At 40.1% G+C, this 17981-nt stretch overlaps 1 protein-coding gene across 1 annotated transcript in view; it reads right to left on the bottom strand.

The window, feature by feature from the left end:
- LOC132129568 (serine/threonine-protein kinase WNK3-like) overlaps nt 1-17981 on the bottom strand; it is a 37760-nt gene that overhangs the window by 5748 nt on the left and 14031 nt on the right. Inside the window, exons 2-19 of the mRNA XM_059541193.1 lie at nt 15984-16156; nt 15400-15620; nt 14722-14879; nt 14193-14281; nt 13889-14108; nt 13266-13590; nt 13054-13160; nt 12647-12868; nt 8200-11448; nt 7705-7745; nt 7478-7607; nt 7266-7382; nt 7022-7123; nt 6717-6765; nt 6346-6498; nt 4713-6148; nt 3763-4018; nt 764-846 (exon numbers count right to left, since the gene is read on the bottom strand). Coding sequence (XP_059397176.1) covers nt 764-846; nt 3763-4018; nt 4713-6148; nt 6346-6498; nt 6717-6765; nt 7022-7123; nt 7266-7382; nt 7478-7607; nt 7705-7745; nt 8200-11448; nt 12647-12868; nt 13054-13160; nt 13266-13590; nt 13889-14108; nt 14193-14281; nt 14722-14879; nt 15400-15620; nt 15984-16156 — 7131 coding nt within the window. The remainder of the gene's footprint in view (nt 1-763; nt 847-3762; nt 4019-4712; nt 6149-6345; nt 6499-6716; nt 6766-7021; nt 7124-7265; nt 7383-7477; nt 7608-7704; nt 7746-8199; nt 11449-12646; nt 12869-13053; nt 13161-13265; nt 13591-13888; nt 14109-14192; nt 14282-14721; nt 14880-15399; nt 15621-15983; nt 16157-17981) is intronic.

The raw sequence follows: 17981 nt of genomic DNA, 5'->3' as shown, positions 1-17981 counted from the left end.
ATTCATATCTTTTTTAAATTTCCTTCATCACAAAATCCTAAAAAATGTATGTTTAAAATATATATTTTATAAATATAACCAATAATTCCAGTATTTCCAACACCGATAATAAGAAATGTTTCTTGTACACCAAATCAGCATATAAGAATGATTTCTAAAGGATCACGTGACACTGAAGACTGAAATAATGGTTGCCAATGGGTGCCATCACAGAAATAAATTACATTTTAACCTATATAAAATATAATAAATACATAAAAATTGTAATACCATCTCACAATGTTACCGTTTTACTGTATTTTTGAAACAAATAAATGCAGCCTTGGTGAGATTAAGAGATTTTTCAAAAACACACACAAAAACAATCATACGGATCCAAAACCTTTGAATGGCAATCTAGATTTGTAATTATTAATGTGGTTGCTACAAATAAGTTTATGCATATTTTGTATATTGATGAAACTATCCAGAAAACACTACTCATTTAGCTAGTTTAAAGGAGACAGATGTGTGTGACTTCACTATTTCCCATCATTCTTTTTGTGTGCATAACAATATACATAAATTCTACACTTAATGTACATGATTTGATTTTAATTATCAAAAGAACTAAAAATCCACATTTGTCAGTTGGTGTTATCTATTTTGCCCACCAACAAAAATCTATGGCTTTGTCTCTATATTTAAAGTTTTTCATTTCTGACAAGTTACTGGAAAGGCTAAGCTTTAAAATAAGAGAATACTTAGTGAATCATGGCAGTACCTGGAAACGCCCTCTGCGTGAGCAGGGTTGGTCATTTGTACATGCCTCCCTCTCCTCCTTCATCCCCTGGCTCAAGTTGCCATCTTATCAGAAAGAATAAAGAGAGAGAGAGATGCAAAGGCGAGGGAAGACAACGACAACAGTAAAATGAAAAGAGAACATACAGAAAACAGTGTATTTGATATTAAAAGACAAAACAAATAAGCACACAAAAAAGACAAGACAAACACACAAGAGATACCACAGACACAGAAAGGTGGCATTAATAACTCAAGTACACAAGAGGTCTTTGACTAACTAGCATCCATGCATGTTCACATGGTAAGATTAGAGTCAGCATGGCAAATTACATCATCACTGGCAGTCAGTGGACATGAATGTGAATATGGTTATCATCTCAAACGTCATGCTGAGTGGATGAAGAGTGTGATGGGGAAGGGTGGCAGGGAGCAGTTTTAACAAACAGTAAAACACAGTTCACTCTGCAGTACAACTTCTAAAACATTAGAGAATAATAAACACAAGTAATATGCCCCCATCCATCCACACTCCCACGATTGCATTCATCTGTCAGATTCTAATATCACTGTCTAGAGAGCAACAGTGATACCAGTCAGCATGTGTGAATTATCTACATCTACTGTGTGTTCAGAGTGTGTATAAAAAACATTCCCGGGTCTATTTCTAGTTGATGACGGTCTTAATGTGCTTTTCATGATACACAAAACACATATACACTGATACACATGCTGGAAATGTACAGTCTGTCAGACTTAAACTGCTGAAAACTATTGCTCTGTTGCTACAGTTTATTACATTTAGGGTATGTTAGGAATGGCATACTGCCGTATTACTCATACCAAATATATATATATATTGCACTGTATGCAAATATTTATTATTCATGGGACATCCAGATAAATTAGTACAAGTAATTGATACAGTATTCCTTTTAGTGTGCTCTGTTTGTATGCAGCACATTTTGGCGACTACGTAAATATCTATGTTTATATACTGTGCACAGAATGCAAATGTCCAGTTTTTATGGAATTAAATAAAATCAATAACCATTTTATTACCTTTTAACACATTCATGTTTTTCTCACGCATGATGAGATTGCCATTTTTTACTACAAATTTAGAGAATTTAATTTTGAGGTGCCATTTACAAGGCAGCATTTATTTTACAAAAACAATACAGTAAAATCATGAAATATTATAACAATGTATCTATTTTAATTTATTTTGAAATATCATATATTTCTGTGGTGATAAAGCAGAATTATCATCAGTCATTACTCCAGTCTTCAGTGTCACACGATCCTTCAGAAAAATATAATTCTTTCAAAAAAACTATCAGAAATCATTCAGTTTTCGACTATGCTGATTTAATGTTCGAGAAACATTTATTTTTATTGTTAATAAAATATTAAAATTAGATATAAAAGAATAATTATACACTGTATAACATTCCATTTCATTATTATTTATATTAACTATATTTGTAAATACGTTTTTCATGATTTGTTGATGAACGGCATTTCTTTGAAATGTTTGATTAAATTAATGGATTAATTCCTTGCTGGAGAAAAAAAAAATCTTTTCTTTTTAAAAAGTCTTACTGACCCCACAATTTAGAAGGGTAGAGTTTTGTGAAACAATTTGTAACAATTGTGAAAAGTTTTAAAATTTATCAGTGCATACTTTGAAATCAATCACATGCTACTTTTTAAACGAAAACTGCAAGGACAGCAGTATGCTAGTACTCCATTCCAAACATACCCATGGACATGCAAAAAATCTACCCAGGTTGGAAAGAACAGGATATAATCTAAAGAAGTGGTTCTCACTTCCAGTCCTCGCATACCAACGCTCTGCACATTTTGCATGCATCTCTTATCACTTCAGACATTTGTTCTGTAATTGCACTGCAAAGTGGACATTGCAGGATATTCTACCCCATTCTGATCCCAATTCAAATGGAGTGTATATGTTCCATTCAAAAGGCATTAAAGTGCGCTTTAAGTTAATTTAAATATTATTTATTTATAGAGGTACATTATGTCACAGTTCTCTAGTAAGTTTTGTCTGTGTCTGTGTTAAATAAAAGATGCATGCAATATATGCCGAGCGGGGGTATGTAAGTACTGGAATTGAGAACAACTGATCTAAAGCTCTGGGAGAAATAAAAATCTTCATCTGAAAAATAGACACTAAAATTACTTACTTGCTAAAGCTTCGGTGTTAATGGTGCATAAAATGTAAATTCTAAAATGTCATGTGGCCAGATTAATTTCTTTATATTAAAAACAGCTGTTATTTTTGCATTAGAATGGACAGAAACCTATTAATAATATGTATTGTGGCATCTAGTTTCATGCCTCTTCATTTACTAAACAAATAATAAAATGAACAGGTGCAAACTTCAGACTCTGGCCCATGTCGCTTGTAAACAAGTGTGCTATTTCGCGATTGCAGGTGTTCTGGGTGAGTGAAGCAGGGTGCAGGAAGGTGAGGGGCGCAGGCACTGCAATACTGCACTGCATACGGTGGGACTGGAGACTCAGATCCAGGTGCGAGGCACAAGGGTCATCCCTCTTCATCTAGATTCTCTCCCCTTTCTACACTCCTCTGTTCTTACCCCTGGGTAACCCATGCAGACAAAACGAAAAGGAGGCTACAACACAAATGTTAATGTACAGCAGAGCAATTCACTTAAAACAAAAATTAAAGCATAAAAAAGTAAGGCTAGGTGATGTAATGATTTCAGTACAGACTAAACACAGCAACAACCATGTCTCCACGGAAGAACTATTAGGATTAATAATTAATTATTAATTCTAACAGTATTTTTACAAATTAAGAAATCCCTATCTAGCAAGGTAAGAGTCAGCTACATTCATTTGGCTACATTATATTTAACCTAAACATTTGTTTTAGGTCAGTGCCCACCCACACCCCTCACTCGCTCTCTCTTGCGCGCTTCCTGCGAACACTACCTTGCTGGACTCTGGGCTTCTTGAACAAGCTGGCGGAGTGGCGCAGTTTGCATGCCCAGCTTTTGAATTTGTGAGTCCAGGATTTCTTGCTAACAGGATTTCTGATACTAGGACACGTCAGGTTTAGGCCAAAATATCCACCTCCTTCATAGTGCTGCTGCTGCTGTTGTCCAGGCCACAGGGGGACAGGCGGCTGAGAAGAGGAAGGCAACAGAACATCTCCAGGAGTGGAGCTTTCAGTGAGGGAAGGGGGAGCCTGGACACCACACGTGAACAAGAGGAGGGAAACAAATTTAAGAAGTGCGGAGAAATGCCTGAAACTAATCTTAAATAAATTACACCATAATTTTAGAAACATTTATACCATTTTCAAGAAAAATTGATATTGAATGACTCTAAACAAGTCATGTGATACCTATTACTTTAATTACTCTAATTTAAAAGTTAATTTTTTAGAATCTTGAATAAAATAATATTAAGTTTTAGGGGAGTCACACCACAATCACATTTTACAACCTGAACTAACCCAGTCTTTGTCTTTTCATAAAAAGTAAAAAAAAAGAAAAAAAAAAGAGAAAAAGTCCTCTCTACGATATTATTTCTTGTTTTATGTGTTTTTCCCTGCATGTTTCTTCATGTTGGTTGCACTACATTATTTTAACTAATTTGAAAAACTACAGTTTTTAAAAATATCAATAAGCAGTTCTGTTTATTTTTTTATATGAAAAAGTAATAACATTTGTTATCTACAAAGTTTATTCTTTTAATGAGCTGTTTTTCCCCCTGACATTTTCTACTTTATCCTCCTGCCCAAAAAGGAAAACTAAATGAATTTTATTGCAGAGATAAAAAAATAATTATAATAGAAGAGGTGTATTTTAGTTGATTTTTAAATAAAATAGCATCATGTCATTTATCTGTTTTTAGTGAGATAAACACACCTTACTTACACTTATAAATGATTCACTGGGTACTTTCGGGGATCCAGGCTCCTGTGGAGGGGAAACGAGAGAGCATGGAGGGGATGTAGAGGAGAAGGATGAGGCAGGCTGGTGTTGCACAGCAGACGGGATCGTCTCCTTCTCGCCTGCTCTCTCCCGCTCTCCATCTGGAGAGGAAGAGGAAGAGCGAGGGGTGGTGGAGGAGGTGGTGGAAGAGGTGGAGTAAGGGGAGGTGTCTGAAGAAGTTGCAGGAGGAGCGGAGAATGTGTTGGCGGGCTCTGAAAACTCGTCAACTCCAGTGGAGGCCACAGCAGATCCCGAGGTGGAGCTGGGGGCAGGAGCAGAGCCGCTGGTGGAGCCACTTCCCAGGGCTGCCCCACTACCACTGTGTTCCTGATACAGAAGAGTCCTCAGCTTCTCATCCAATGTCTTGATCCGGTTGTCCACAAACTCAATTTTGGGTGGGCCTTCACTGTCTGACTCTGCTACCGAGGAGGGCTGGGCTGGAGAGGGTGTGAAAGTGTGGGAGAGGGCAGGCGGAGCCGTATCAGACAGCGGCAGGGGTGGGAGAGACGTGTCCGAAGAGGGATGGGGTGGGGCGGAGTGGCTGACGGTGTCTTCACCTGTGGACAGCTCAGACTCCGACTGCTGGATAGATGCTTGCTTCTGTACAGCCGGAGGCACTGCTGTTTGTGTCATAGGCACCATATCATGCGATACCTGCTGAAATGACATCTGCGTTTTCTCAGTGGGAAGCTGCTGCGGGATCACTGGTTGAAATGGAAACGGCTGTTGAGTTTCAATTGGTACTTGCTGGTGAGGAACCTGCTGAACTTGGGCAGCTGAAAGACTTCGCTGCGAAGGTACCGTCTCCATTGGCATTGGCTGTGATAGTGTTTTTGACTCACTAGGCTGGAGTATTGGTGGCTGTGGAGCGACTTGGCACACTGGCTGTTTCTGAGATTGTTCAGTGGTGACCATTGCTGACTGTAGTGCCTGGGTTTGTTGAAGTACATCTGGTGCCTGCAAGGGTGCAATCTGGGTTTGTGGTACAAGTTGCAGTGAAGGATCAGCGTGGCTCATTAGCGATGCTGAATGAGTCCCATAAATAGATAAGGTAGAGGGGGGCTGTTCACCCTCACATTTAACTGCAGCTTTTCCTTGGTCCACACTGGAGCCAATGAAGGCCGCGACTGCAGGGAAAGGAGCAGCAGAGGTGCTGGAGGCCATGACAGGTAATGGGCCTGCAGTCAGGGTAGAAGAGGAGAGTTGCTCTGCTGTTGGCAAGGTAGCAGGTGTTACGTCTTTTTGGGCAGCAATAGCCAAAGCTGACATGGATGCAGGAGCTGACACAGTAGAGATTGGAGGAGAGGATGCAGACAGTGAAGAACTTGGGGAAGTTGCTATCCCAGGAAAAGACTCTGAGCGCTGAGGGTTCTCATGATCTGATAATACATTAGACAGAGAGTAGAATATTCAATAGTTGTCAAGATAATCATTATTCGAATTAATTATCGTCACTATATCTCTATTTTAATAGAAAGCTAACAGAATGAATGTTCTCAATCCATTCTAGTTTTGATTACGTAGGTCATTTCAATTTCAAAGTTCACTCCAGGCTGAAAATAATGTGCGTTTCTACCTTTCTCTGTTTCTGTGGACTTGGGGACTCGGGTCTCTCCCACTGGAGGGGGAGTAGAAGCTCCCTGGTTGGAGTGTGAGTCACGATGGCGAATAGTTTGGTTAATGAAGAATCGCCAGCGACCCACTGGGGAAGACTGAGGGGCTGAATCAACTTTGGCAAATGGGAGAATAGCACAGAATTATTTATTTTACTACTACCTGTAATAACAGTGTAAAAATCAACAAGTCTTGGCTGCTAAAGATTTTATCTTAATCAAGATAAAAAGATATAGAAGTTACAAAGTTAATGCAACTTTAACCCTTCCCAACCTTAACCCTTAACATTATTCTTCTGCTTTATTAGTGAGAAGATCAGATTGTTAAACTCACTTGTTGCACTGGATGGGGTGCTTACATGGAGTTGCTCCAAGGACCCAGTCTGAGACAAATACAAAATTATATTATAGATAAACTAAACATACACTAGTTTTTAAGTAATTAATACTTTTATTCAGCAAATATACATTAAATTGACCTTACAAAATTCTATTTTAAATAAGTTCTTTTAAACTTTCTATTCATCAAAGTACATAAAAAAACAATACTTTGTATATTTCATAAAGTAAAAAAAAAAATAAAAATCACCAGAAAAAAAAAAATCACAATTTCCAACAATACAGTTGTAAATGAAAGACCTGTGAGTGAGTGCTCAGTATTCCTTGAGCTTTCTTCACTATAGTTCTCAGCTCCTCAACAAATTTCTCTTTCTCTGGCTCAAGAACAAAATCCTCCTCCGCCTACACAAAACACATTGTTAAGAAATTAACTAGTGTAGACATCCTTCTAAAGCAAAAGCCACAGGTCAGGATCAGCTATCAAAAACTTTCTTAATTTTCTCAAAAAACAAATGAATCGTTCTAGCTGCTGAACATATTTCACCATATAATCTGCAATGTCCTCAGGTGCATCTCCTTCAATGTCAAACTTGAATGTGACCATCTTGTTGCTGTGAGTCTCCAGCTGACACTCTACCATGTTGTCCCCTGTGCCTGAGACCTACAACACAGAGTAGATGTTTATAATAGGATTCAATTTATATTGGAACAAAAAGTGAAGTGCAGAAAATATTATGAATATTGTCATTTACATACCTGCAACATGCTCAGTTGAAAGTGAGTTTTTTCAGCTTTTTGACAGGATGATCTCCTCTGAGATTTTACCTTATCTAGTTTTCCACAGGCCCACATTGATTGGGCCTCATCTCCATTGGTGGGAGCAGAGCTAGATTTATAAAACATGTCAAACCAATCTTGTTAAATGTATTACAAAAATTCAAATAAGAAAAAATAGTGAAATAAGAATACACGCAACTGCTTACCATGATGAAGAACCCCTATTGGCCGACTGATTTAGGCTCTCCTGTTAAGCCAGAGGAAAGACAAACAAACAAATACACAAGAACGACCACATACCAACAGAAAAACAAAAAGAAAAACAAAAGAGAAAATTTCAAATATGTAATAAGTTATACAAATAATAAAATTACATAAAAAAATACATAAGAATAAAATGGCAGAGTATGTGGAAAAAAAAACAAAACTTAAGATTAAATTGTAAGTCTGATTTTTGCTAATTAAACTTTGGTTTTGCAGGTGTTAAGAAGTGTTAAAGTTGTGGGTCTTGCATCTCAGGTTAATAGAGTTAAAAGAGATCAATGTTTGTATGCCTACTACCCTTATTAACATGTTCTGCAGAATCCTCACCTGCACCTAAATGGGTCACTTTTATATATTGCCATATTCACTGGTCAAAAATGTTCACTGCTATCGTGCAACACTGTATATCTGAAACTGATTTTAATGTGCTTTTGTACCTGAGCAATGCCCAGCAATGCAGTGTCACTTTCTGCCAGCGAGGTGGTGGGCAACACAGATCCATTACAGTCATTGGACTGTGAAGCACTGACAGCAGGAGGGGAAGCAGGGATCATGTCAGCAGGCCTTGTCTGAGTTAGCTGTGCCTCCACTGTGACAGGAATTTCTGAAACTGGGACAGCTGGTTGTAGGGCTTGGAGTGTGGCAGAGGGCTGTAGGGAAGCATGAGATGGACTTGGGGGGATCTGTGATGGCATAAAGGTAGGAGGCTGCTCGAAACTCCCAGTAGCCTCTATGTGGGACTGCATGCTAATCTGCGTGTGTGTTTGAGCAGGAATGGCTGGTTTCTGCTGGTTCTGTGGGGAGGGTGGTGGACCCGAGACTACCTGACTGTACAGAGGTACTGTTCTAGCCTTTGTCTGAGGTACCTGACTGAGTGCAATGTGAATCGGGAGCATATGTTGGATTACAGGTTGTGGCTGACTAGGTTGTTGGTGGAGATCTTGTGGTAGGACAGCATTCAGTGGCAGAGGATGATGCACAGGTTGGGCGTGATGCTGATGCTGGAGGGGTTGCTGTTGCTGCACATGGTGGGCTTGAGGCAGCTGCGGCTCATACTGTTGGGTAGCCTGAGGTTGCACTGGAGACATGGGCTGCATTGAGGCCACACTGACTGGTTGTTGCTGAGCTTGGATAACTGGGGGAGCCTGGGCCTGCATTTGAGATTGGTTTGTCTGTTGTAAATAGCATTGTGTTGATAAGGTGGCCATTGGGTTGATGGTAGGTGCAAGTGACACAGGAGACAGTACTGCTTGCTGATATTGGTGCAGAGGCGGCTGTTGTTGTTTCACAGATTGTGTGAGGTCTAGCTGAACAGACTGGCTGGTTTGAGAAGCAACAGGTGCTTGAACATATTGTGTTGGTAGAAGTGTAGAAGCAGCCGGCACTGTAGCATGCACAAGAGGTGCAGGATTAGTTGACCCTACTTCAACTTGGCACTGAAGAGAAGCTGCAGCTTGAGGTGGAACAAACTGAGATTGGGATGGAAGGGTTTGCCCTTGTGAGACCATTTGTGTTGGAGTCGGGACAAAAGAATGAATGGGTTGTGGTGTAGAAACCTTTGTTGGAGATGTGATTTGTTGGGTAGGTTGTGGAACTTGCAGCTGGCCTGCTTGAATATGGCCTCCCATTGACTGTGGTGCAGGATGACTTTGAGCCTTCAAGGGTATCTGACCATAAATCGCAGGCTCCCCTTGATTTTGGATCGGAACTTGTGCTGAAGGTTGAGCTGACATCTGTGGTGGTACCTGTTGCTGGATGAGTACTGGGGCTGGTAATTGACTAGGTATTTGAGCGCTAACCATTTTTGGTACTGCTTGAACCAGGGTTGGAACATGTAACTCTACCAGAGATGGTCTGTGCGATGCCTGTGGGACGACAGCTTGTTGCTGCTGAATAATGACATGTTGCTGTTCAGTTTGTTGTTGAGCAAGATGGGGCTGAGGTTGTGGGGGCATCATTTGTTGAGAGTGCTGCATTTGGCTAATCTGCTGGACTGTCTCCGCAGGCTGTGCTTTCCCTAGGGTTGCTAGCTGTTGTCCGATGTGATCTGCCAGAGTACCATGTTGGTCCAAATGTTGTTGCTGCAATAAAACTTGTTGCAGTTGTTTTTCGGCTTGTTGTCGCTGTAATTCGATCTGATGTTGTTGCATCAGAAGATGTTGATGCATCTGTGACTCTCTTTGTTGTAGCAATGTCTGTTGTTGCTGCTCTGTCTGATGTTCAAACATCTGCTGTTGCAATTGTTGATCTATCGGCTTCTGTAGTTGCGGCTGTTGCTGGTGTAATATGGTTTGTTGCTGTTCAATTTGTTGCTGCTGTTGCAGCTGTAGCAGTACTTTTTGCTCTAACTGTTGCTGCTGCTGAATGAGTGCTTGTTGCTGCTGATGTTGTAAAAGAGCTTGCTGTTGCTCCAACTGTTGTTGTTGCTGCTGTTTAAACAAAGCCTGCTGTTGCTGTTCTAATTGTTGCTGATGTAAAATAGCTTGTTGCTGCTTTAACTGGAGTTGCTGCTGTTGTTGTAGCAAAGCTTTCTGTTCCAATTGTTGTTGCTGCAGAAGAGCCTGTTGCTGTTCATGCTGCTGCTGTTGCAATAATGCTTGCTGTTGCTCCAGTTGCTGCTGTTGAAACAAAGCCTGTTGCTGTTGTATTTGCTGTTCCACCTGTTGCTGTAAAATTGCCTTTTGTTGCTGTTCAATTTGCTTTTGTTGCTGTAAAGCTTGCTGCTGTTGCTCAATCTGTTGTTGTACTGCCAAGTTTTGTTGTTGCTGCAGAAGAATTTGTTTCTGTTCAACTTTTTGCTGCTGTGGTGACTGAATATAAACTTGCTGTTGATTTTGTTTCTCCATTTGAATTTGCAAAACAGCCTTCTGTTGCTGCTCCATTTGTTGCCTAATCAGAAGTTGCTGTTGTTGTTGCTCCATCAATTGCAATGGCTGCTGGATTGTTTGAAGTACAGGCGGCTGTTGTACAAAGGTCTTTACCATGTTCTGCTCTTGTGATTCAGCCATTTGTTGCATATAAACTTGCTGTGCCTGATGTGTCTGATGTTGATATTGTTCCACTGGGGGTTGTTGTACTGATGCCTGATGCTGCTGAACTTGCTGCTGTATCACAACTTTCTGTTGGGGTTTGCTTGCAGGTTGCTGTATGTACACCTGCTGTTGTAGATCACTTTGCTGTGGGTTGGTCATTGTTTGCTGTTTCTGCTGTGGCAATGGGATATATGGCTGCTGAGATGCACTGGAATGTGTTGGCTGTTCCTGCAGAACCACCTGGGGTTGTTCTACGTGCTGTGGCTGTTGTAACAAAACCGCCATTTGTTGAACATGATCTGTTTGCTGTGGCAACAATACTGTCTGGTGCTGAATGTTCAGTTGCACCGTTCCGGGCAATTCTGACATCACCTGCTGTTGCGTCTGAACTGTAGTTTGCTGGGGCAAAAAATCAGTGGGTTGCACAGGAGCAATAATAGTTTGGGTCTGCATAGGTGGTATGATGTTGCCTGCTGATGCTATAGGTTCTCCAGCTGGGATGGAGGATGTGTGGACAGTCATGGGTGTCTGGGATGATGCTGGGGGGATGTATGACTGTGACTGTACAACAGAACTATGGGGGGTGGAGGCGTCAGTGGGTCTGGATTGTAACATTTGCGAGGATGTAACATCTGTTGAGTATGGTGGAAGGGGCTGGTGGGAAAAACATATTGGGATATTATTTGGGAAGGTTGGATAGGCCAGAGCATGGTGTGGAGAAGCAAGTAGTGGTGGGAGAGACAAAAAGAGAGAGCAAGAGTAAGCATTAGTGCAGATCATTAATCATCCAAAGGAAACAAGACATTATGGAAAGCTAAAGATATGAAACAAGATTCAGCATGTGGAGTGATTAGGTTATTTCTACACTGTGTTGAGCCTACGATCAATGCTGCTGTTTTTTTTTGACTAAGAGGTAGCTGTATTCCAAAAATGAAGGCCATTAAATATGGTGTTCATGTCAGCCCAGTCCACCACTAAAGCTTTACCCTAAAGACCTATTCACACGGAATACAATTTAGCTCTTAAAAAATAAAATAAAAAAGTATATATATATATAAATTTATTTTTTTGAATGACCACTTTAGTTTTGTTTAGATATGCCAACTTTTCTGATAGTTTGAAAACCCCAAATTGTACTTTATGCAGTCAATTATTTGTTTTGATTTGTTGTGTTACTCCTAATGTGAATAGGCCTTAATTCAGACATGTCTGAATGTTTACTTCCATTCTGTAAACACTGTAGCTTTCCCTTAAATACTGGAACTCCTCTGTATACTTATTGTATCTTTTGACAAATGTCTTACTATCTATAACCATACATTTTTATGACAACAACCGGTACTACAATATAATTATAATTCAAGGATTGAATACAGCATTTAAATAAAATTTTGCTTGGTTTTACAGCAATTACCAGCTCATATGGTTAAGCTTATAAATGAACAAAATTTTGCAGTGAAATTCAACAAAAAATATGTTCTCTGGACCTAACATTACAATATAGGTCAATGAACATCATGTAACTCAGCACATGACCTAAATCAAAGTCACAGACTGCACAGAGAGATTCATGAGTGGAAATTCAATTCAGTATTTCAGTAATAGAGTGCCTTGTCTACATATGTTTACTGACAATAAATGGTTACTGCAACTGACAAAAGTCCCAAAATATGAGGGATGAAATACTCTAGCAGTCCCTCAGCATATTCCACTTAAATAAGATTTGGCACTGAGTGTATCAAGTCTCCCTGGATTGATTTGTTTTAGATATCAGTTGTCATGTCCAGTGCAAGAGTGGACCAAGAGAAGAGAAAAAACACAAAGTATAGCTCGACACAAGGGAGACATTCACCTGGGAATATTGTTGAGGCACACTTAATGGGACCTGTGATGCCACAGTGACTGGCTGAATGAAAGTCTGTGCCACTGGAATATTAGGAGCCCCACCACCACTTTGGCCCATGGAAATCCCAGATACCCCTCCATTTTGGCCAACAGGCACATTTGGAACCCCTCCGCTCTGACCAATAGGGAGCAGCTGGGGGTGAGACATAACCCCTGCTCCTTTCACTCCCTAAATAAAGAAACAATTCTTATCTGACCAAAGTGTACAGTCACACAAAAATTATTTATTTTTTTTGTACTGAACATCAAAGGTTTCAAATGAGCAAGAATGGTGGTGTCTCAGCAGCTGGGGATGTATAGATAAAAAGTTCATGAACAAAGTATGAAACCGTTTTCTGAAATAAAAGTACTTACAGATGTGCCAGTGGGGTAGCTGGTTTGAGCATGAGCACATTGGTTCCCTGTCTCGGGTACAGAAAAAGCTTGGCTTTGGCCGCTGACAACAGGAAGACTCTCACCCTCTGAATATGGAAAAGCAGAATGCCAAATCAACATTACATAGAATATTAGCTAAAATTGCCTGTTAGATCATATTCATAAATTGTGATTCATATTGAATTGTGCACCTGTGAGGCCCAATGCAGTGCCTTGTTGTTGGACATGTTGGTCCACTTCCGGCAGCTCCTCTGCTTCTCCCTGACCCCCAGCAGCTGCAGCAGCTCCTGTGACCTGTGAGGAGTTGGTGCCAGAAGGCTGGACATAAGAAAAGGAGGAGGTTAGGACCGAGGAGTCACGGCGCTCATCCAGACTTTGCTGTTGTTGTTGTTGTTGCTGCTGCTGGAGGAGCTGCTGTTGCCGCCTTTCACGGGACTTCTTAATTAGAGTCACCCTGTCTCTGATGGACTTCCCCACCACTTTAGCATCACTTTCATGGAAAAAACCAGACTTCACCTATAAAGAGGCAATAGAATTGCAGCATGAGTAAAAAAGATGAAAGATGAATAGAAGGGAGAACAGAAATTATGTCTAAAAGGGATAGTTCACCCATAAATGAAAAATCTATCATTATTTACTCGCCCTCATGTTATTCCAAACCTGTATGACTTGATAAAGAATTTTTAATAAAGAGAAATAGTTTTATAAACAGGTTAGTGCTACAGTAATTACATTTTTGGGTGAACTGTTCCTTTAAAAAAAATAATTTATAGATTTATAATAGACACTTCTTATCTTCTTATACGTTTCTCACCATCTCTAGTGCAACCTCTTCAGCACTATCATTCTCCAAGTCGTAGCTGAACTCGATGGCCTCGTTGTCCTTGTGCTTGCCTTTGAGTTTTTTTGGGTCTTCTACCCAGATGCGCAGGGCGAGGCAGTCTATGCAGCCTGTATCTTCTTCAGCAAGCTCCACACGCACACCGGTGTCCTCCGCAAAGAAGGCATGATTAAGAAGGTCTTTCACAGAGAGCCTGAGGGTGAAAAGAAAGAATTTAGATGACTCTAAAGCATTCTCACTTCACTTACAGAAGAACTCCCATTGTTTATGTGCTTACCGCTCTAATTGGTTTTGGCGAATACAGCACTCAATGATTTCTTTTACCTCAGGGTCATTTACTTTGTCAAAACTGGCAGGCTTGATACCCTGCACAGAGAGAAAATAGTGTTAATCCCCGCCATGATTCACAAAACACCTGGATGTCATGTCCATACTGATTTAAAGTACATACAAAAATTATGTATTTAATAAGTAATAATAAAAGATAAAAAGGGTGAATTCATTAAAACTAATTGAAAGGTACATTTATTTGCATATGCCTAAACATCTTTGCTAAACAATTTGCATGGGTCATTTCCCAAAAGTACAGGCTGGTTTTGAGTGTCAAATTGTAGACTACCGCAATATGCAATACTTTACTTGGCGTGTACAGCACTGTAAGATCACTGTAATCTTGGGATCTGAACTGGTTCTTTAAAATGCTAAAAGTACACTGGATTACAGCAAGTGTCAGAATAAATGCTCAACATAATTTAGTGAATTCACCCAAAAATAATCTACAAATTGATATTCATAAAAAAACTTACACTAGTGACTTTGCGGTAGATCTGTGCAGCATTTTGGCATTCTGAATATGGGTACTCTGAGGTAGCCATTTCTAGCATGCACATGCCAAAGGCATAGACATCCACTGACTCGTCATAGTGCTCCTCGTACATCTCTGGGGCCATGAACTCTGGTGTACCTGAGAAATCAATGCAACATTCATTTGACGTCTCTTTTGACACCTGTTTGCCATTTTTGCTATCTTTATCATCTTTTGCAGAATCCTCTACATTAGTAAGACTTGCAATAATTATATAATTTCCAAGTATGCTGCTGCTACGAGCTTTCAGGTTTACCTTATTAAAGAGAACAGTATTATAGATAGATGTTCTGCTTCCTTTTTATGTTTGAACTAATTTGAAATCTGCCATGCTAACTTTCCTCTCAGCAAATATATATATATATATATATATATATATATATATATATATATATATATATATTGCTGTCAATAATGTGGAACAGTGAGCAGTGTCTTTTAGCGTTCTCCAATGTGGCAATACTAGTTAAGAGAGCCAAAAAAGATCCTTTTCTTGGATCCTTGACAGACACCATTCAGGACAAGCATTTAACCAGAAGGCTATAAAGAGTTTTGAGGTCAATCACATATTCAAGAACATCTTTTACTACACACATGAAACTGAATGAAAGTTACAGACCTATAACACTTTTGGCAAACGATGTCCGCATGAGGGTGGCAAGGCCTAGGTCACCAATCTTTACTGAACCCGTCGGGCCTGTGATGAAGATATTGTCACACTTGAGATCACGGTGCACAATGGGTGGCGTGCGGGTGTGTAGGAACTGTAGACCCTTTAGGATTTGCCTGCACCAGCTGCGTAGAACTTTGGGCTTCATCACTTTAAAGCGCTTAAGGTACCTAAAGCAGAGAAAAGCAGTCGCATTTTCCTCAGGAAGACGTTTTCACCCTTACCTCATGATGATAAAATGTATGAATCTTAACAGCAACAGCCTGAATGGGCCAAAAACTAAGACAGTAACATTTTGCATCATATAGCTGCAAAAAATATTTTAAGTCGCCCACATATTAAGACAGATTTAATCAAAAACTGATATGGCTATGGCTAATGCAACACATTAATCACTTACAGCTATTGTACCAATCTATTGCAATTTTTCAAACAAATATTGCTACATATTTATATAGGTGTATTATTTATTTAAATATTTAAAAAAAACTATGAAAAACATTAAATAAAGTCTAAAACGTAATAATACACACGTTTTGAGCGTTCCTGAGGTCATGAGCTCAGTCACCAGGACGATGCACTTCTTGCCTCTAAGAACAGACTCCCAGGAGTCATAGAAACGCACAATATTGGGATGCTGTAGACCTTTCAGCATTTCAGCCTCCTCTTTAAAACGCTGCTGCTCCGCTTTGGTCAGCTTTCGATCCTGACAAAAACAAACACAAAACATTAAATACTGAAGTGTATATACAGTACAGACCAAAAGTTTGGACACACCTTCTCATTCAAAGAGTTTTCTTTATTTTCATGACTATGAAAATTGTAGATTCACACTGAAGGCATCAAAACTATGAATTAACACATGTGGAATTATATACATAACAAAAAAGTGTGAAACAACTGAAAATATGTCATATTGTAGGTTCTTCAAAGTAGCCACCTTTTGCTGTGATTACTGCTTTGTACACTCTTGGCATTCTCTTGATGAGCTTCAAGAGGTAGTCACCTGAAATGGTTTTCACTTCACAGGTGTGCTCTGTCAGGTTTAATAAGTGTGATTTCTTGCCTTATAAATGGAGTTGGGACCATCAGTTGTGTTGTAAAGAAGTCAGGTGGATACACAGCTGATAGTCCTACTGAATAGACTGTTAGAATTTGTATTATGGCAAGAAAAAAGCAGCTAAGTACAGGAAAATGAGTGGCCATCATTACTTTAAGAAATGAAGGTCAGTCAGTCTGAAATATTGGGAAAACTTTGATAGTGTCCCCAAGTGCAGTCACAAAAACCATCAAGCGCTACAAAGAAACTGGCTCACGTGCGGACCGCCCCAGGAAAGGAAGACCAAGAGTCACCTCTGCTGTGGAGGATAAGTTCATCCGAGTCACCAGCCTCAGAAATCGCAGGTTAACAGCAGCTCAGATTAGAGACCAGGTCAATGGCACACGGAGTTCTAGCAGCAGACACATCTCTAGAACAACTGTTAAGAGGAGACTGTGTGAATCAGGCTTTCATGGTAGAATATCTGCTAGGAAACCACTGCTAAAGAAAGGCAACACGCAGAAGAGACTTGTTTGGGCTAAAGAACACAAGGAATGGACATTAGACCAGTGGAAATCTGTGCTTTGGTCTGATGAGTCCAAATTTGAGATCTTTGGTTCCAACCACCGTGTCTTTGTGCGACGCAGAAAAGGTGAACGGATGGACTCTACATGCCTGGTTCCCACCGTGAAGCATGGAGGATGAGGTGTGATGCTGTGGGGGTGCTTTGCTGGTGACACTGTTGGGGATTTATTCAAAATTGAAGCCATACTGAACCAGCATGGCTACCACAGCATCTTGCAGCGGCATGCTATTCCATCCGGTTTGCGTTTAGTTGGACCATTATTTATTTTTCAACAGGACAATGACCCCAAACACACCTCCAGGCTGTGTAAGGGCTATTTGACAAAGAAGGAGAGTGATAGGGTGCTGCGCCAGATGACCTGGCCTCAACAGTCACCGGACCTGAACCCAATCGAGATGGTTTGGGGTGAGCTGGACCGCAGAGTGAAGGCAAAAGGGCCAACAAGTGCTAAGCATCTCTCGAGGAACTCCTTCAAGACTGTTGGAAGACCATTTCAGGTGACTACCTCTTGAAACTCATCAAGAGAATGTGAGAGAGTGTGCAAAGCAGTAATCAAAGCAAAAGGTGGCTACTTTGAAGAACCTACAATATGACATATTTTCAGTTGTTTCACACTTTTTTATGTATATAATTCCACATGTGTTAATTCATAGTTTTGATGCCTTCAGTGTGAATCTACAAATTTCCTTTTTCAGGACCTCTGCAATTCGACTGGGCATGCTCTCAATCAACTTCTGGGCCAAATCCTGACTGATAGCAACCCATTCTTTCATAATCACTTCTTGGAGTTTGTCAGAATTAGTGGGTTTTTGTTTGTCCACCCGCCTCTGGAGGATTGACCACAAGTTCTCAATGAGATTAAGATCTGGGGAGTTTCCAGGCCATGGACCCAAAATTTCAACATTC

This window comes from Carassius carassius, chromosome 46 (assembly GCF_963082965.1).
Source record: "Carassius carassius chromosome 46, fCarCar2.1, whole genome shotgun sequence".
NCBI classification, from domain to species: Eukaryota; Metazoa; Chordata; class Actinopteri; order Cypriniformes; family Cyprinidae; genus Carassius; species Carassius carassius.
Note: the sequence above shows the minus strand (reverse complement) of the source record. Positions and strands in the feature narration are given on the sequence as shown.